The sequence below is a fragment of the Eretmochelys imbricata genome, chromosome 1, assembly GCF_965152235.1.
Source record: "Eretmochelys imbricata isolate rEreImb1 chromosome 1, rEreImb1.hap1, whole genome shotgun sequence".
Taxonomy (NCBI): Eukaryota; Metazoa; Chordata; order Testudines; family Cheloniidae; genus Eretmochelys; species Eretmochelys imbricata.
In genome coordinates, this window is record NC_135572.1 from 332,095,131 (window position 1) to 332,113,388 (window position 18,258).

The window sequence follows — 18,258 nt, forward strand, 5'->3', positions numbered from 1 at the left end:
GACATTGTGTGGTTTCTATGGCGTCACTAATCATTTATGAGTTTCAATACTATTTAAAATCTGGAAAAAGAAAACACTTTTTAAAAACAGAAATCTTACTACTTATTCCCAGTTCTCATAACATACAGCAATGGATAACTGTTCAAAGTTAGTTAACAAAAAGGTTAATAGAATTTACACTAACTTCACAAGGAAGATGGGGGTGGTGGTTCCACTGCTGTGATCTGGGGCTATGTTCTGGTGAGAATTTAGTGTCCTGCTATCCTCAGTTTGTGGGAAGCAGTTTATGGATTACATTATGTCTGTTTTAAGTATATCCTTAGCATGTGTCTTATATTTAACATACTGCAACAGAAAGCAATATATTTTTGTTACATTTGTGCAACGCATGACTAACAGAAATGGGTAGTTAACTTTCAATTAACTGAATCTCCTAGAAACACAATAGAGAATATGCTCAGATACTTGAAAAAATTAGTTTATGCCACGGAGTTTGAGAAAGGGCGAGAGAGATTATCCAGGGGGTTTACCAATTTAGGTCTAATTGCTGTTGTGAAAAATCCAATGGCCATGAATACCACAGAAGAGGTATACAAGAGATCTTCAGTGACAGAAGGAAGAGACTGGGACTGGGGGGAGAGACAGAAAAAAAGGGAAGAAGACAGTGGGGAGGGAAAAGGTAGACCAATTGGGACGGGGCTGCATGGCGCAGGGAACGATGCAGAGACAGCTACACAAGCCCTCCTCTCCCCACCCGCCTGCCCCCATCCCGGCCCAGCTCCCATCCCGCCTTGTGCCCGCCCCCGCCCCTCCTAGCATCCATCTCTACTTCACCCGCGGCGGGAGGCAGGCAGACCATGCCAGCCCAGAACGACCTTTCCCCTCTGACCCTTCACCCTCCCCAGCCTCGCCCCTGCCAACTGACACCACGGAGGCGCGGGATGCTGGCGTTGCCGCTAGCCGGTCGCTTATGGATGACGTCAGGGTCTCCGGGAGCTGCCAGCATGGAAGAGGCGGCGGGAGGCGGCGGCGCCGCTGCTGCCCTGGGACTGGCTCTCGGGGAGCTGCTGGGGGACGGTGAGGAGGGGCTGGCGCGGGGTCCGTGCGGGGAGCAGGCGGTGCGGGGTAATAATGAAACTGGGGGCTGCGGGGACACGAATGGGGGGGAGCTGGGGGACCTCGGCAGCAGAGGGTCTGAGTGAAGCGAGGGCCCCGGGCAGCCGGGCTCTGCTGGGGGCACACGGGGCTTTGGGCAGCAGACGGGCCCTGCGGGGGACTGGCACTAGGCTAGCGGTGCGGACTGTGTTGCTTTGCCAGCCGGACTAGGGACCCGAGGCTCGGAGGCGGAAGAGCTGGAGGCTGCGGAGGAGTTTGCTCTGGGGGCAGGGTATCCCTCTCACACCTGCCTCTGCGTGCGTGGCTGTCTTGCTGCTCCTGCAGGTCTCCAGGCACCAAGCTCACGGTCTGTCCTGCTGGCTGGAAAGAGGGGGTAACTGCTCTTGCTGGGAGTTTTTCTAGTCCCTGTGCTTCAGGTTTATCGTGGCATCAAATGAAGTTATTAGGAATTGTGTTGTTGCTGGTGGCCCTTTCCAGCAGCATCCCTTGTGTGTATGTTGTGGGGGGCAGAAGGGGGCTCCTTCTTACTGCATGTCCTGTTAGTCCCTGTATGCAAGGCTTGCTAGCTCAGGAATTCCAGGTTCCTAGTCTGTCCTCTGATTATATTTTCCTCTCTCTAAGAAGGGAGATCCCGGTATTTAAATTGTGCTGATGTTACTGTCCTCTTGTTATGTGGATTGATTGCATGTTGGAATTGCCGTCTTCTCTTTAAAAAGCAAAATCTCATTATGAGAGTTGTCTGTATGCCTTCTCTTCAATTTGTATCGTAATGGCTAGAATAAACTAAAAGAGCTAGGAGATGTAATAAATAATTGTAACCATTGTTAATGTTTAGAGTCTCTGGTTTAGTTCTGACGTGGATCACAAATGAAATTCTTTCGGTGGTTTTAATTTTAGTTCCACAGAAATTAATCCATTTACAAGACTGTGATATGATTTGATGGAGTCAGTTGCAATTGTCAGTTTTCTGATTGAGATTCGTGGTAGTTTTACTCTGGGTAAAACTTCATCTTATTTAGCTTACAAAATTCTGAAGAGGAAATGGGAAGTATAGTTTTAGTGTAATGCATTCCTGAAAAGCTGGCTTTATCCAGTTTTGGATTTAGGCAACAGGACATGGGCAATAAAAATGATGTGGTCAAGCATGTCTCCTTTAAATTAGCTATTTTTACTAAAGGTTGCTCCTTAAATCAATGTCCAGTTATATTGTAGAAACCAGATCACACCTGCTAATAACATGGGGTATAGGTCTAGTGTACCCACAGTTCTTTACATCTTCAAATATGTATGTATCTTTTGTGGTATGAAAAATAAACTGCTTAAAATATATTTTTCAGAATGTTACGCTGATTTTTTAAGAGAAGACTTCGATGTAAAGACTTATACTTCTCAATCTATTCATCAAGCTGTGATAGCTGAACAGTTAGCAAAACTTGCTCAAGGAATCAGTCAACTGGATAAAGAGCTACATTTACAAGTAAGTGCCAGATATGTCATTTGTTTCTGGGCAATCATGTACAAACATAGTTTAAAAGTTCAGTATTTCAGTCTTGCATGCTCCTAAAGTTACCCTACATTCTCAGCAACTAGCGACTAAGGGTAGCCTACACAGTTCACGGCAGTGAGCCTCCCAGCCCAGGTCCACAGTCTTGGGCTTGCACTAGTGCTCTAAAAATAGCTGTGTAGGCAGCACTTGAAGTTGCCTCCCTAGTTTTCAGAGTCCGAGCTGCAATTTCAAAGCACTGTCTAGAGCTGTTTTTAGAGCACTAGCATGAGCCTGAGTCTGTTAACCTGGGCTAGGAGGCTCTTTTCCACGGGCTACCTGGTCATACCTACTGTGTGTCTTTCAAGATTGTTAACCACAGTGCTTGTTTGATGCACTTCCTCCTCTCTTCTGCTTTCTGACATTTTCATCGGGAACTGGTTTTTAAAAAATTACCTGTTACAAACATAAGACAAATCTAAATTTATATTATTGAGTGATCAAGTAACTGATAGTGATTATTTGGTACTTTCAGAAAGATTCTGAGCTTCTTGAAGGGGGAACATGTGTAAAATAGCTACACAGAGAGACTGTGTACTAATGGATGATATGAAATATTCAATAATGGTTGCAGTTAGTAAATAATGTAATACATTTATAATTTTAGCTTTCTATTTAAGCGGTGTAGTTCTTTGTTTGCATAACCAGTGCCATTCCCAACACTCATGCATCTATATCTAAGGCCCTACTAAAATCATGGTCTGTTTTGGTCAATTTCACAGTCAGAGGATTTTTAAAATAGTCAGTTTCACGGTTTCAGATGTTTACATCTGAAATTTCACAGTGTTGTAACTGTTGGGGTCCCTACCCAAAGAGAGGTTGCGGGGGGGTTGCAGGATTGCCACTCTTACACTGCCTTAAGAGCTGGGTAGCGCCCTTGGCTGGATGTCGCCAGTCCTGCCCCTCTTCTACAATTGCCAGATATCGAGGGGAAGGAGAGATCAGGCATCACAGTTTGTGATACATTTTTCATGGCCATGAATTTGGTAGGGCCCTATGTATATCTATCAGGTGTAGAATACACCCGTAAATCTGGGATTTTTCTCATAGGAATTGCATTTTCTTACTATTAGTGTTTGTTAGCAGAAGTAATAGAACAGCAAAACACTTTCTCAGAGCTGCATGAAAGATCTCCCTTCTTGTGTGGAACATCCTTTGACACCAATAGAAGAACATTCATATAAAGAGAGCAGAATAGCAGAGTTTCAGATCTATTGTGCATATCTAAGAGGATGATTGTCCTAAAGATAGAATTAACTGGAAATACTTTACAGGGTGTGGTGGCACTGTGGGCTAGTTAGAAGCTTTTCTCTTCTAGAGACTTGTGTAAACGTTTTGTTCATGTCCCAGCTGTATAAGTAACTTGAATTTTTCTCAATTTATCCCTTGTAAATGTTTTTCCACATCACATATTTAACTAAATTTTCTAAACCCAGGATGCCAGTTGAGTCAAAATATGAGAAGGAGGCAAGGACTAAGGTTAATTACTGGATGGTGGGTAAACTCATCATCTGCTGTAATCTGCCTGGCTAGACCAGGTGCTGAACATTAATTCAGAAAAAAATAATTGAATAAATAAAAAGTTTGTATTAATAAAATAAAATGTTTGTGTTCTTAAAGCATAAAATGTATCAGTTTGATGCTGACTGTGAAGATTCTTATCTGATTTAAAACTTATTATGGACACAAATGAGTTTACAAGGTAGAGGGGTTTGTCTGTAAAGCAGGGGGGAAAAATAGAGAGATCTCTTATCACTCAGGGATTCTTCCTACCCTACGAATCACTGTTCTTTTAAACCCACTCATGGATATATGCTTAAAGAAAATCTGAGTTTGTATTGTTGGAATTAGCCTTTCAAGTAATGATTGGTGGTCTCATTTTTCAGGTAGTTGCAAGACATGAGGACTTATTGGCACAGGCAACTGGGATTGGATCTCTGGAAGGTATAAATTCATTTTATGCTGGTTAACTTTTAGTATAATGGAGACACTGTTAATAGCTTCATAGTTAAGGTGGCATCAGACTGTTGAGTAGTAATCTTACTGGACAGAGGTCTTACTTTATTAACACATGGCAGTTTTCTTTAGTGTCGGCAGATGGAGCTGTAAGGAGAGTATTTTGTTAATACTTTTTAACGTAATTACACTATAGAGAGATTTGTTAATAGAAAGAATGTTCTAAGCAACTTAAATAATGCAATCAAGTTTCTGTAAGTATCTTGAAAACTCACATTGTTCTAAAAATTCCATATAGTAGCCTCCAGTCTGTCAACTAACACACCATACAGCTACATGTTGCCATGAGTACCAGCTTTGTGAATGATGGAACATGTTTCTAATGTCACTTAATCTACAAATAAAAACCAAAGTAATTATTTTGTGGTCTTAATTGCATCACTTCCTTTTTGTAGTAAGAGGCTGCAAAATTAAATACAGATTTTTGACTCCACTGGTTGGGGTCTGGTATAATACCAATTGCTGATCAAAAAGTCCTTATTTGGGAACTATCATGTCTGCATAAAAAACTGGTCATTATGTGGTTCTTCAAAATAGATATAAGGTTTCAGAATCTCACTTACTTTAAGATTACATTTTGGGTCCCATTAGCCCAGGGGTTCTCAATCTTGGGGTCAGGATATTGCATGGGAGTCAGGAGCTGTCAGCCTTCACCCCAAACCCTGCTTTGCCTCCAGTATTTATAATGGTGTTAAATATATAAAAAGGTGTATTTAATTTAGAAGGGGGGGTCTCACTCAGAGGCTTCCTATATAAAAGGGGTCACCAGCGCAAAAGTTGGAGAACCACTGTATTAGCCCTTACAGTCTTGCTAACAGTCTTGCTTGGTGGCATCTGCGATTTTATGAGTGTACTCTCCACTCCCTTATCCACGACATGTAATGCAAATATTGAATGGTACAAGACCCTGAACGGATCCCTGCAGGACCCCACTAGATATGACCTCCCAGTTTGACATCAAACCATTGATAGCTACTTTCTCAGTACAAGCTTTCAACCAGTTCAACAGTTATAAACCTGGTTAAAACTGATAAATGTGCTAACCAGATGCCAGGGGATTTGTGTCCCCCCCTTTTCCTCTTCTGATTTTTCTAATTTTCAGCAAAATCAAAAGGGCTCTGGCCTCTGATGCCTAGAACAATCCTGGAAATTTTGGAATTAAACTGATGTGCTGTTCAAAAGTTACTGTGTTACAGCCAGCCAGACAAGCAGAGAAGTGTGTCTGCCAAAAAAGAAGAAAAATGAGTTGTCAGACTTGTGTAACAAAATTGCTAAACACTTCTCCTCAACTCAGCAGTGTCAACCCTTAAAATGCTAGTGTTTTCTAAATTGCCAGGCAAATGAATGCTTAGGAAGATGGTTTGTACTCCACATTCAAATGATTGAAATGGGCAAGTGTTGATAAACATCCCCCAGTCACATTGTCACTCAGTAGCAGTTTGTCCCCAGTTGAACTTAAATGCCCTAAAACCGCACTTGGTTTTGAAGGCATTCTACTCTTATTGGGAAGTCTTAACTATGAACTTGCTTGGAGACTTCACTGTACGATGGCAAAATTATTTAAACATTAATTCAGCCTTGAACCACTCCTATTCAGTATACATGGTAAGTTACCCACATTTTGAAACTAATGAAAATAAAGTATGAAGAGGTTAAATGACTTGTCCAAGTCATTCAGTGTGTCTGTTTCAAAACTGGCATCAGAGTTTGGGTTGCCCAACTCCAGTCCTGTGGTCTCACCTCTGGTTCATCTGCCTTCTTTTGAGTTCAATTCATATCTTACAAACTATAACCACAAATTGCAATTGCATCCTTCTTTATAGTACTATGTGCTGCTCTCTTTGACTCTGTTGCTGGAACTGTGTTCATAAAGATGGTTCTAATTCCCTCCCCCCAGCCCCAGCAGCTCATTTAGTGAGAAACTGTGCATTAGTTTTTGCATGTCAGTATTCCCAAAGCTGCACATCCTCCTGCTCCCTGGGCACTGAATTGCTACCACTTGGGTCTCTAACCTGAATGGTTAGGGGTGCCTTAGATATAGATTCATAGTATGTAGATATTAAGACACCAAAATGGGGCCTGATACTTGGGTAATGGGAGTGGAGGGCAAATTCTGATTTTACATTTTTTTTAAAGGTACAAACCTTAAATTCCCAAAGTTAAGGTTTTATTATTTTTTAACATTTCACCTCCTCCCCCGCCCCCCAAACGAAATAAAACTTTTATCCGTCAATCCACCTGAAATTTCTTAAATTTGCTCCTCCATCTATATAGAGACCTTTTTAAATAAAAAAAAAAAAAAGGCAAAAAAAAAAAAAAAAGATGGGGTTTTTTGGTCTTTGTTGGGATTGGGATTATACAACATATTTGAGGGATGTTAGTAAAGTACTTCAATTTTAAACAGTTAAAAAAATCTTTGTCAGTCTGAAAAGTGGCTTGGCCTAGGGACTTCAAATTTGTTTAATTTTAGTTGGCCTTAATGAGAACTGATGCCGTCTAAATTTCATTATAGAATTAAAATCTTTAACAATATAATTTCTCTCCATGAATTGCAATAGCTGCTTTGGATCACATGAAGAAAGCCTAGCCTGAAAGATACCCTGGGGATATCCTAATAAGCTCTGGTATTGGTGAAAGGTACTGCATAGAGGCACTGTAGATGAGTGGACTCAGTAGAGGGCTAAAAGCTAGAAGCGTATAAATTCTATTCTCTGCTCTTCCACCCTGTATAGCCTTAATAATTAAGCTTGTATAGCCTTAATAATTAAGCCTTTTGGTTTCTGTCCACTGATCTCGTAGAGCTGTGCAAAAATTAGTTATGCCTAATGGTCTCCCCGTAAGGTAGGGAAGTAACTCATTGTCAACAAAAGTTGAATGATTTGTCCAAGGTGTTACAGCAAGTCTGTATCAGACTAGAATCTTGACGGTCAGTCCCTATACTCTAGTCTGGATCACATTACATCCCATGGAAATTCATTTAGGCAAGACTGTGAACCTCTCCATGGCTCTGTTTTTAATTTTTGTTTGTTTTTCCCTACCTTTTCTTTGTATCCTAGCTCTGCTACCTTCCAGAGCACATGGATGATAAAACCTAGGAAACAATGTGCAGCTTGACAAGTGGTATGGTTTGATGGGGTGGACTGGATTGAGCTAGTGGGGAGAGAGAAGTTTTCGCCATGCAAAAACTGAAAGGCTTAAGGTGGCCACCTCACAACTTCCAAGCAAATACACCAACAAAACACTGTGGTATTTTTTTTCTATTGCCACAAAATAGTGAATTCATGAATAAAAATGTAAGGTGGAGTTAGGGTTGCAAATACCTTTTTAAGAAGAAAACTTTAATAGATTAATGTTGTTTAAAAGGTGAGAGAGCCAGGAAATTCAAAGGTAAAGTTACACTAAAAACAAATAACTCTATCAAATACTAGAAATTTTAGAAATATAAAGTTACAGTTCCACAAAACAGCCTTAACTCTGCCCTTCATCCAAATTGATGACATGGTCTGCACACCATTTATCTTCCACATTGACAGTATTCACAGAGTAAAAAATACTTAAATTTAAGTTGTTACTTAACATTCAGAATGGATGGATACCAAAGAAAATCAGCATGTATGTATGGGGGAATCAGACAGTCTGAGATTATGGAAATATTCAAATATCCTCACAGCCTGCAGACTCTTTTAAATGCATAAGAGTGAAATATCTCCTTACTCATTCAAAAAGCCAACCTTAACTATCCCCCTATTCTCACCTGTAGAACAGAAGTCTCTTAAAAAACATTTACCCTTTCTGCATCCCATGTGTTTCTGGTATGGGCTACAAACTAATCTGGCCCAGAGAGCATCCAAAGATTCCTTAGCCAAGTGTGACCAGAGGTCTCGACATCTGTTGTATTATACTCCATGGATGGAACAGATTTTTTTTTTTTCCTTCCAGTTCCAACATCCCAATTTTCTACTATTGTAAGGAGACCACTTTATATTAGTAGTGGTATTGTGGGATCATTTTAATAGCGCTATAGCACTGCCCTGCTACTATTCTTCCAGCAGAAGCCAGAAAACCTAGCCTTTTTAACCAACTTTCCACTATATATTCCGTATTTATCTTCCTCATGTGAGTTGGGAATCACATGTCCTCTATTCTATATATTAAATGGAAAAAAACCCTTTGTTATTGCAGAGTTAAGATTGTCAAGTGATCACTTGTGCCCTTTCAGAAGTTTGAATTTTGCTGAACTCTGTAAACCAGGAAATTCAGAGTAAATGCCCACACAACTTTGTCCGTCTTCCCAGAACTGGCATTGGCCACTGGGAATTATCTGCATGCACTGGGATAGGTGTAGCTGTCCTGAATGGTGGAGGAATAAGTTGGAGCAGTCTGGGGGGAGCTGTGGTTGTGATATGGGGAGATCTGAGTCCAAGTCCCCACATGTGTATCAAAGGACAGGTGCTTGTGTACCTTGAGGTTCCGGTCTGCATCATTTCAGTACAGAATTGCGTAGGCTGTCAGTGGCAGAGCCACTTCTTGCCATGGGTATTGGAAGTGTTGAGGTGGGATATGAGAGCAGTCTGACTTTAATGATGGATAGGGAAAGTATAGATTTAGGTGGGACGCTATGTGCAAGCATGATGGGGTTGTAAAAATTTTTCCAAGTGTAGTTTTGAGCATAAGGCAGGTGCAGGTAGCACCTGTCTATTACAGTGAAAAGGTAGAGTTGGAAGTTGTGTTATGGGTGTACTGGGGCATCACTCTAAGAGGAGAGAATTAAGATTATGTGACCATTTACCTTAATTCTGTATTTTCTGGTTTTCAGAAGCTTGAGTTTTGCTGAACTCTGAAGGGGCACAGGCTATCACTGCTTAACTCTGCATTAACAAATCTTTTCAATTTAATTTCCTCCCTTTTTTAAGCAGAAAGAAAAATGCTTGTTGGTAGGAATTAATCCTTTAGGCACTTATTGTTCTTACCTAGACTTAGTTAATGTGCTACTGAGGCTAGGTAATAATCAGAAGACCTAGCTTTTATATAGTGCTTTTCAGCAATAGATTTCAAAGAACGTTACATCATTATCCCAATTTTACAGATGGGGAAACTGAGGCACAGAGGGGTGATGTGACTTGCCCAGGGTCACCCAGCAGACTGGTAGCAGAGTTAGAAATAGTCCTAGACAGTGGTCTTTGCACTAGGAGACAGAGTTGCAGTGTGATTCCTTAAGTGCTCCTTCCCCTTCCTTCCATCCTTCTACATTTTGTTACAGTAGAATGGGGTAATGATTGAAATGTTTTCATTGTGTAGTTGCTAACGTGCCCATGAGAAAAAAATCTCATCCATGGTTTGTCCTAAAATCTTGACAGTTTTATTACATGGTTGTTAAAGTAACTCTAACTATGTTAGAAGACTGGTGTATGTGTCTCTCTTTCTCTACTCCCTGCCCCACCGTTCTTTGCAACATGTAGCCCCACCGCCACCATTCTGAGATCCCTCTCCCTTCCCATCCTGTTAAGCCATTAGATGGCACTGTAGAAGCCATTAACATGTAAGAAGCTGCTCCTTGCAGTCTCCTGCCCTATGCTCCTGTATACACACATCTCAGACAGCAGCTTACTGGAAGGCCACATGTTACCTTGGTTATCTAGCCTGAGATGCACACTGAGCTGGACTCCTCACTCCCATTGCCTACCCACAGCTGGGACTCCTGCTGGCCCTGCTTCAGCCAGGCTTCCCCAACATGCCCCACATCCACCCAGTTCCTCCCTCCTCCAACTGAGGCCCCTCCCCACTCAGTCTGGCCAGCCTTCACCCACACACAAGTGGTCATGTGTATCTGAGCTGTTCATTTTCTGGGCTTCCCAACCTTACATACAACAGAGGCAGTGCTCCATTATAATCTTGTATGAAATTAAAGGGAGAAGGAGTGGAGAGGATCCACATACCTCTCGGCAGCATAAAAGGCTCAGAAAGGAGTTAAGTGGCCCATTCATCTGAATCAGATACATTCTCTTGCAGTTGATATTTTAAAGACTAACAGATTTATTTGGGCATAAGCTTTCCTGGGTAAAAAAACCCACTTCTTCAGATGCATGGAGTGAAAGTTACAGATACAGGCATAAATATATATTGGCACATGAAGAGAACCTTACAAGTGGAGAACCAATGTTGAAGGCCAATTTAGTCAAAATGGATGTAGTCCACGCCCAATAATTGATGAGGAGGTGTCAATACTATGAGAGGGAAAATTGCTTTTGTAGTGAGCCAACCACTCCCAGTCCCTATTCAAGCCCCAAAAGGTCACACCCTTGTAGATTGATTGGGGCCCCCCAAATAGTGATGCATGCACACACACGGGAGGGGAATGTGGGACAGACAGGTACCCTGGCCCTATTCTCCATGTGATCCTTCGGCTCTCCCCACAATCTAGCCTCCTATTCCCATCTACTCTTCCACCCCTTACTACCCTCCTTCCCAGCAAGCATTTGCTTTTGTCGTTTATTTTCTAAAACTACAACAACAAATAGTTTCAGTGCCTTCTGAATACAGTATTCTGCCATGCTCAGATTGTTTCCCCAAATAAAAATCCCCCTTTGTTAGAGGCAGATTGGAGCATTATGCCTGTTGTTTAACATCTACCCTGAATTTGGATTTGAACTTTCAGTGCTTGAACTTGATGACTGTCATGTACCCTCAGAGCCACCTATCTTCTGTGATATAGAGGTAGTTTTCCAAATAGTTGGCCTCTCTGCACATGCTTAGTGTAATCTATTAGGCGTGTAAACCTTAGTGTGTCTAACAGGAGAATATCAGTGTGGAAGGCTACTGAGTAACAAAATGGTAGAAAATGCCAATGATCTTGGAGAACCTGGTTAGTTAGTTTAGTTTAGAATAACTCAAGTACTGACCTTGAAGGAAAACACTGGTGTACTCTAAATTGAGCGAGAGCTAAGATAGCAAATACGGGTGATTATGACCAAGAGGAAGCTGAGGAATGACCCCAAATGTGAGTGTGGAGAATCTAGGCAAACACTTGAACACAGCCTGATGCAGTGCCCCCTGTCAACATCACATACTCCTGAGCAGCTATTCAAGATAAGTGACAATTCTGGGTATTGACTGTGGCTTTGAAGCAACAAGCAATGATGATGATGAACTAAAGAAGAAACTCATTTTCAAATACTATTTAGTTTGATTTCCTCCAAAGGGTTGATGAGTGCCATGCACTCTATTGGGGTAACCACGGAGTATTTCAGATGATGATCTGAGCCCTGGTTTGATCTGTATCTGTGAGCAAAAAAAGTCAGTGTGTGTAACGTTTCAGGAAAAGCTGGTATTGACAGGGTTTGCTCAGATGGCCCCAAATTTGGGTCCTCATAGTGTTCTTTTCCCCCTTAAGGCACGCCACATTTCAAGGCAATCCGATTAACCATATGGATTTTAGTCCACTTAGAACAGTCGAGCTTTAAACAGAAAGCTGATCTTAACTATAGCAGAACTGTTGCTCTACTGTAATAAATAACTGGGATGTTCAAAGGCCTGTAATAAATCCATTTAGAACGTCTCAATTTATGAAGGAGAGAAGAGTTGACATGTTTATACAACGTATGAGGATTCATCTGTAAACAAAGACTAAAAAAATGTGTGAAGATTTAGTATATGTGAACAATAAGAATATGCCTGTGAATGGAGGGTGGCTGTCTGTTTGGGGCAGATTTAAGGGTGTTTGTTGGAGTGTGTAATATTGTATTTTGTGTTTATACAGTTAAGTAGTTTGAATTGGGAGTACTTGCATATTTCTCTACATCCTTTTCAGTTCACTCTGACGGTTTTTTTTTTTTTGTACTGCAATGTAAAGAGAAATGTTAACTAAAAACCTTAAGTTGATAGTTTGTGTCTGAACTTCTTTGTTTTGCTTTGGCTTTAAAATAATAATAATAAAAAAAACTATTGGGCTAATAAGGTGCTACAGAGCTGTGGTTTTTGTGGAACTTGTGTGCTCAGCAGGAGGCCTAGGGATTCACGAACATCCCCATCTCTGCCACCGTATTGGAGGAACTGCAAGGGACCTGCATCATCTTTCTTTGTCGATTCTGCAGAGTTTTGGTCCTGCCGAAGCCCTCATCTGCCACGCCCCAAACCGCTGCCCTGGCTTTGATCTCCTTCCTGCCCTCCGAACCCCTCGATCCTAGCCCGGAGCACCCTCCTGCACCCCAAACCTCTCATCCCCGTCCGCACCCCCAGCCTGAGCCCTCACTTCCCTCCCCCTGCCCCAGCCTGGAGCCACCTCCCTTACCCCGAACTCCTCATTTCTGGCCCCACCCCAGAGCCCACACCCCGAACCAGAGCCCTCACCCCCTCGTGCACCCCAGCCCCAATTTTGTGAGCATTCATGGCCTGCCATACAATTTCTATTCCCAGATGTGGCCCTCGGGCCAAAAAGTTTGCCCACCCCTATCTAGATAATCTTTAACTAGTAAATTTGAGGTCAGTGGATGTTGTTGATGGCTCAGCACTCTTGAAATTGTGCAGGTGCCTAGAGCTGGTCTTAGAATCCTAACTTTAGGCTCCCATTTTGAAAAATCTTGGCCTACATCTTTATCTCTTTAACTTTTTTTTTTATACCTGGTGCTTAGGTTTGTTTAATTGTAATCTTGATATGTAGTTTTTATAAGTTAATACCACATTTCAATGTATAAAGTTGTTTCTGGGGTAAAAATAATTCTTCACCTAGGGTAAAATGAGTAAGCATTGTGTTGAAAGGCTTACTGGCTCCTGCTAAGGTTACAGGGTACCACATGGACTTCTGCATATAACCCTTTTCCCCCCAAGGGTCCTAATCTTCTACTCTCCACAAACTGCCACTCCTTTCCCCAGGCAAAACTTAGTTTTGGGTTCTGGCTTGCACTTGGCCCAATGAGTGTATATGCAACTTTGGAGCACGTTGGATTAAGTTTCTGACGTGAGTACAAGTGTGGGGTTTCAGTTTTTCATTTTAGCTGAAGAAGTTGGTGGGAGGATGGAGAACCTTTTTGTTAACGTTTTGCATAAAGATATTATATATTGTAACAAATCTGGCTGTGCAAGACTTCACGGGAGTCGGTACATGGCATGATGTGGTCACTCAGGCTTTGTTGGAAGATGGGGCATTAGAGTTTGCATCTTCCTGGTTCAGAAGCACAGGTCCTTGTTAGCTGAGGTAAAGAAGAACCTCTTTCAGCTGTTGTTAATGTATATGAAACAAAGTTAAGCAATTCTGACTTTATCCTGCAAAGGGCATTGGTGTACTTACAAACTAGTCAGACCATTGCAGCATTGTATGAATAAATCTGGACCTTATTTATTCAGTAAGTCTTAATGTGAATCAGTTATTCTACTTCATAAAGTTGTGTGTATATAAAACTGTATGTGCTAACTTATTTTCAGAGCATAAAGATTTGTATGCATTACCCTGCATACAATGAAAAGACTTTTGCAGATAAGACTTATGTACCAAAGTCTGAGCTGGAGGATATATAGATTCATAGATATTTAGGTCAGAAGGGACCATTATGATCATCTAGTCTGACCTCCTGCACAATGCAGGCTACAGAATTTCACCCACCACTCCTGCGAAAAACCTCTCACCTATGCTGAGCTATTGAAGTCCTCAAATCGTGGTTTAAAGACTTCAAGGAGCAGAGAATCCTCCAGCAAGTGACCAGTGCCCCATGCTACAGAGGAAGGCGAAAAACCTCCAGGGCCTGTTCCAATCTGCCCTGGAGGAAAAGTCCTTCCCGACCCCAAATATGGCTAAGATTCACCAGCCAGATACTACAGAAAATTCTTTCCTGGTAACTCAGATCCCATCCCATCTAATATCCCGTTCTCCTTGCAACCACAGCTGTTCCTGTCGAAGTCCGAGTCCTCAGCCCTCTCAGTGGCTCCAACCCCTGCGGCATGGCTAAGATCAAGCAGTTTCTTTTTTACAGTGAAAATATTTGTAATAAAAAATATGAAGTGAGCACTATGCCCGTTGTAATTGAGATTAATACATTTTGAAAATGTAGAAAAACATTAAAAAATATTTATAATTTAAATTGGTATTCCACTTTTGTTTAACACTCAGATTAAAACTGTGAATAATCACAATTAACTTTTTTAATCGAGTTAATTTGTTTTGAGTTAATCGCTTGAGTTAACGGCGATTAATTGACAGCCTTAGTTTTGATATTTAAAACACTGATACAAATGTTTCCTGCTCAAACCCACTCACACTTAAGCTTTCCCTGGCAGAAGTGCTTGTATCTAAAGCTTTAGGTGATAGAATTTTGATTCCTAAAATTGTACACAGCAGCATTTGTGCTGGAGAACAAAGCAGTGATGAAGAATGTATAACATTTCAGTAGAAGCTGTTTGGTTGTCACATTTAAGGTTTATGATGCCCAAACTCACTGACATTGTATATTTAGGTCAAAATGCCGGGCATTGAAGTGTTTCTCCGCTCCTTTGTGCCATGTGTTGGGTATCTTTTTACAACTATTTTAACCCTTTACGGTCCAGGTTGGTCAGGATCCCTGGGCTTCTTATTTTGGTCTGGATCCCTGGTAGGAAGGCACTTCTGAAACTTCACATACATTGGCATCTTGTGTGTTGCCGTGCCCATCTTAAACTGTGTCCACCTCGACTTAGCCTAACCAGGATAATACATGGTTATTGTATCTATATTGCATGAAGGGTTGGACTCTTACATGTATACGTTACTAGGGCAAAAGAATAGCGACATGCATTTTCTCGGAAAAAAAGTCCTGCTGATCACTGGACTGAATATGCCAAATTGTTTGAGAAACATTCAACACCTTTAATATTAAATCAGAAAACACATGAACATTGAGGTGGCACTCTTTCTTGTGCCCAAATGTTTGGGGTGACAGTTTGCATTTACCTGGGCATTTCTGTCTGTGTTTTAAATCAGAGCTTAAAAAAATCTGTTTGCTCATGGTGAGCAAATGCTGTCAACTTTACATCTTGGACTTTCATGTCCCCCTCATTCAGTTCCTTGCCAACTCTGTTCCACCAATGATGTCAGCTTCAGTACCCCTTTTGTATCTGTCTCTCATAGGTATGTCTTCTGTGCCACCGCTTATGCGTGGAATTCATGTTTTAAACCTGTTTAATCTAATGACCTGGCTAGCCACATTTAGATTTCTCCTAAAAAGAAATAAAAAAAATAAAATTTATGCCTGAGAAGTGAAGGGGAAAATAGTTGTCATGTGCACATACACGGAACTGTACTATCAAGATATGTACATATCTTATAGAGTAGCTGCACTCTCTCATCGTTGTCCCTCTGTTTCCTTCCTTCCCCCCAACCATATCTGTTTGATGATCACTTGTCTTCAATTCTAGTTTGTGCCTGCCCCCAAAGTGTACAATGTTCTTACTTTTTTGTGAGACATCTAGAATGGGTGAGTGTGCTTAAAATGATCAAAATAGATTTCATAGTCCTCCAAGCGTAGGTTGCAGACATGTCAAGTTTTAAGTGGACAGGTGTCTACATCACAAAAATGACTGTTAGTGCTTGGCAGTCTTGTTAGCAGTTTTAACATGGAATACAAAGAGAGTGAAATACCCTAATCGTGTGTTCAAGTTACGGTTTGACAGAGCATTGTGAGGGAAGTTTGCACTACAACATACCTGTTCCCTTCATGAATAGGGGAAGGGGAAAGTGATATAAAATTTGAATGTGGTTTTACTTGCTAAAAGGAATTTTTGTAATACAATCAGTTCTTGTACACTTGTTAAAACATTTCGCCCCCCCCCAAATATAAACAAATAAAATATGCTAAATGTACAGAGTGGGGTTGTTGTAAAACCTCATATTGAATTATTCCTTTATATCCTCCCTGACACGCCAAAAATATATTACAAAAAAAATACTGAGGATTAATGTTGTCTTGCCGCTAAATGATTCTATAATCTTTTCTTGTTTTGAAGAGGGTATAAACTACACTTTAGCAAACAATAATTTTTTATTTTGTCCTCTTAAAAGAAACAGCTAAAATGGCTATCTAACATGTTAGGAAAAATATATCCGTGTGTGGACTTTTTCTGGTAATTTCTGTAGCCAACTTAAAAGGAGCTTGTAGTGGTATTGTTGACTTACTCTTAACTAAAGCGGCCTGAACATGGGCATTTATATGTTTCAGTTCTTTGTTCTTGTTTGATTGGATTTTCAGTTCCTCTTATACATTGGCTTCTCTGAATTAATGATTTTTGTAGGTTGTCTGTAGTCTTGCCAATGCCAAGTGAGTTCTGCCTTTGTATGTGTCTTGTCTCTTACAATTGCTCAAACATGCACATTGGTTACATGGCAAATCTGTATGCTAAGCATGACAAGTTCAAAAACCCAGTCTCCCACAGTTGTGTTCAAACTGTGTTATCTGAAGAGCCGTGCTGGGCATCAAACTGTGTTCTTGGAGTGCAGCAGACTATAAATGCTGATTTTGTTCAGAACTGAAAATACGTTGAGTCACTGTGCTAGTGGGTATGAATTCTTTTTTTGTTGTTTGAAGCTGTTGTTACTTTAAAGCATCAATAAGCTTATTTTGCCCTTTATGGTCTCATGTCTAGAAGGATTTAGAATGTGGTTTTCAGCAAGGTTCAGATGGAGATATCCTTACATTGAATAGCACCGTATTCTATATAGATTCTAGTACTGCACTTATCACGGTAGTATCAGAGCACCTTCCAGTAGTGTATTAAGCAATGTGACTACACTTCTGTAACGTGCTGTTTGTGCTCTCATCCTCTCCCTAGGGGGAAGAAACGTATACAGTGGACTGTCTTGTTCTGGAAGGTGGTTTTTGCTATGTATTAGAGAAGGCAAGGTCAAAGAAATTCACCTTGCACTTAGAGCAGAAGTTGGTGAGGTTTGTGATCCTCTTTAGTTCCTGGAGGAGTTCATTCCATGGTCTCGGACTGGCCTCAGAGAAAGTTCTATCTCCTACACAGACAAACTTTGCCCTAATGGTAGAGTTCAGTTGTTCTAGAGGAGTGTAGTTGTTGATGACAGTCTTCATCCCAGAGATTTAAGGGGTCTTTTAGATACCCTGGCCCAAGCCAGGGAGCACCCTGAAGAAAAGGACTGAGATCTTTAACTTGACTTTTTTGTATGGAAAGCCAGTGTAGAGAGTAGAGGACAGTTCTGATGAGCTTGTGGTAGCCTCTGTTGCTGAGGAGATGCCCTGCAGTGTTTTGTAGTAGTTGGAGTTTTCTGAGTACTGATGACTTCATGTCCATATTTCAGAGTAGCAGCCATGTTAGTCTGTATTCGCAAAAAGCATCCGATGAAGTGAGCTGTAGCTCACGAAAGCTTATGCTCAAATAAATTTGTTAGTCTCTAAGGTGCCACAAGTACTCCTTTTCTTTCCATATATGTCATTGTGTAACCTAGCCAAGAATTGCGGAATGTGCAAATAACTACGGCCAGGCCATTGTCTGCCAGGATGGGATGGAGTCTCCTCTAGCCAACTGAAGGTTAAAGAGCCTTACTTGCTGATGTAGCTATGAGAGCTTAGTATTAGCAAGGAATCCAAGGGTATTCTTGAGCC

General features: G+C 41.2%; 2 protein-coding genes across 6 annotated transcripts in view; one reads left to right on the forward strand and one right to left on the reverse strand.

The window, feature by feature from the left end:
• Positions 1-881, reverse strand: part of DUS4L (dihydrouridine synthase 4 like) — a 14,909-nt gene extending 14,028 nt beyond the window's left edge. For 2 of the 3 annotated variants that reach the window (XM_077835344.1, XM_077835329.1), the window contains exons 1-2: positions 835-881; positions 1-60 (exon numbers count right to left, since the gene is read on the reverse strand). The exon at positions 1-60 is cut by the window's left edge and continues 76 nt beyond it. In XM_077835344.1, coding sequence (XP_077691470.1) covers positions 1-34 — 34 coding nt within the window. In that variant the 5' untranslated portion in view covers positions 35-60; positions 835-881. Of the gene's footprint in view, positions 61-184; positions 674-834 lie in introns of those variants that run through there. The other variant, XM_077835336.1, reaches the window with a different exon arrangement.
• Positions 882-941: 60 nt separating this feature from the next.
• The window catches only part of COG5 (component of oligomeric golgi complex 5), a 310,681-nt gene continuing 293,364 nt past the window's right edge, over positions 942-18,258 (forward strand). For 2 of the 3 annotated variants that reach the window (XM_077835376.1, XM_077835383.1), the window contains exons 1-3: positions 990-1,077; positions 2,454-2,593; positions 4,546-4,603. In XM_077835376.1, coding sequence (XP_077691502.1) covers positions 1,005-1,077; positions 2,454-2,593; positions 4,546-4,603 — 271 coding nt within the window. In that variant the 5' untranslated portion in view covers positions 990-1,004. Of the gene's footprint in view, positions 1,078-2,453; positions 2,594-4,545; positions 4,604-18,258 lie in introns of all 3 variants that reach the window. The other variant, XM_077835367.1, reaches the window with a different exon arrangement.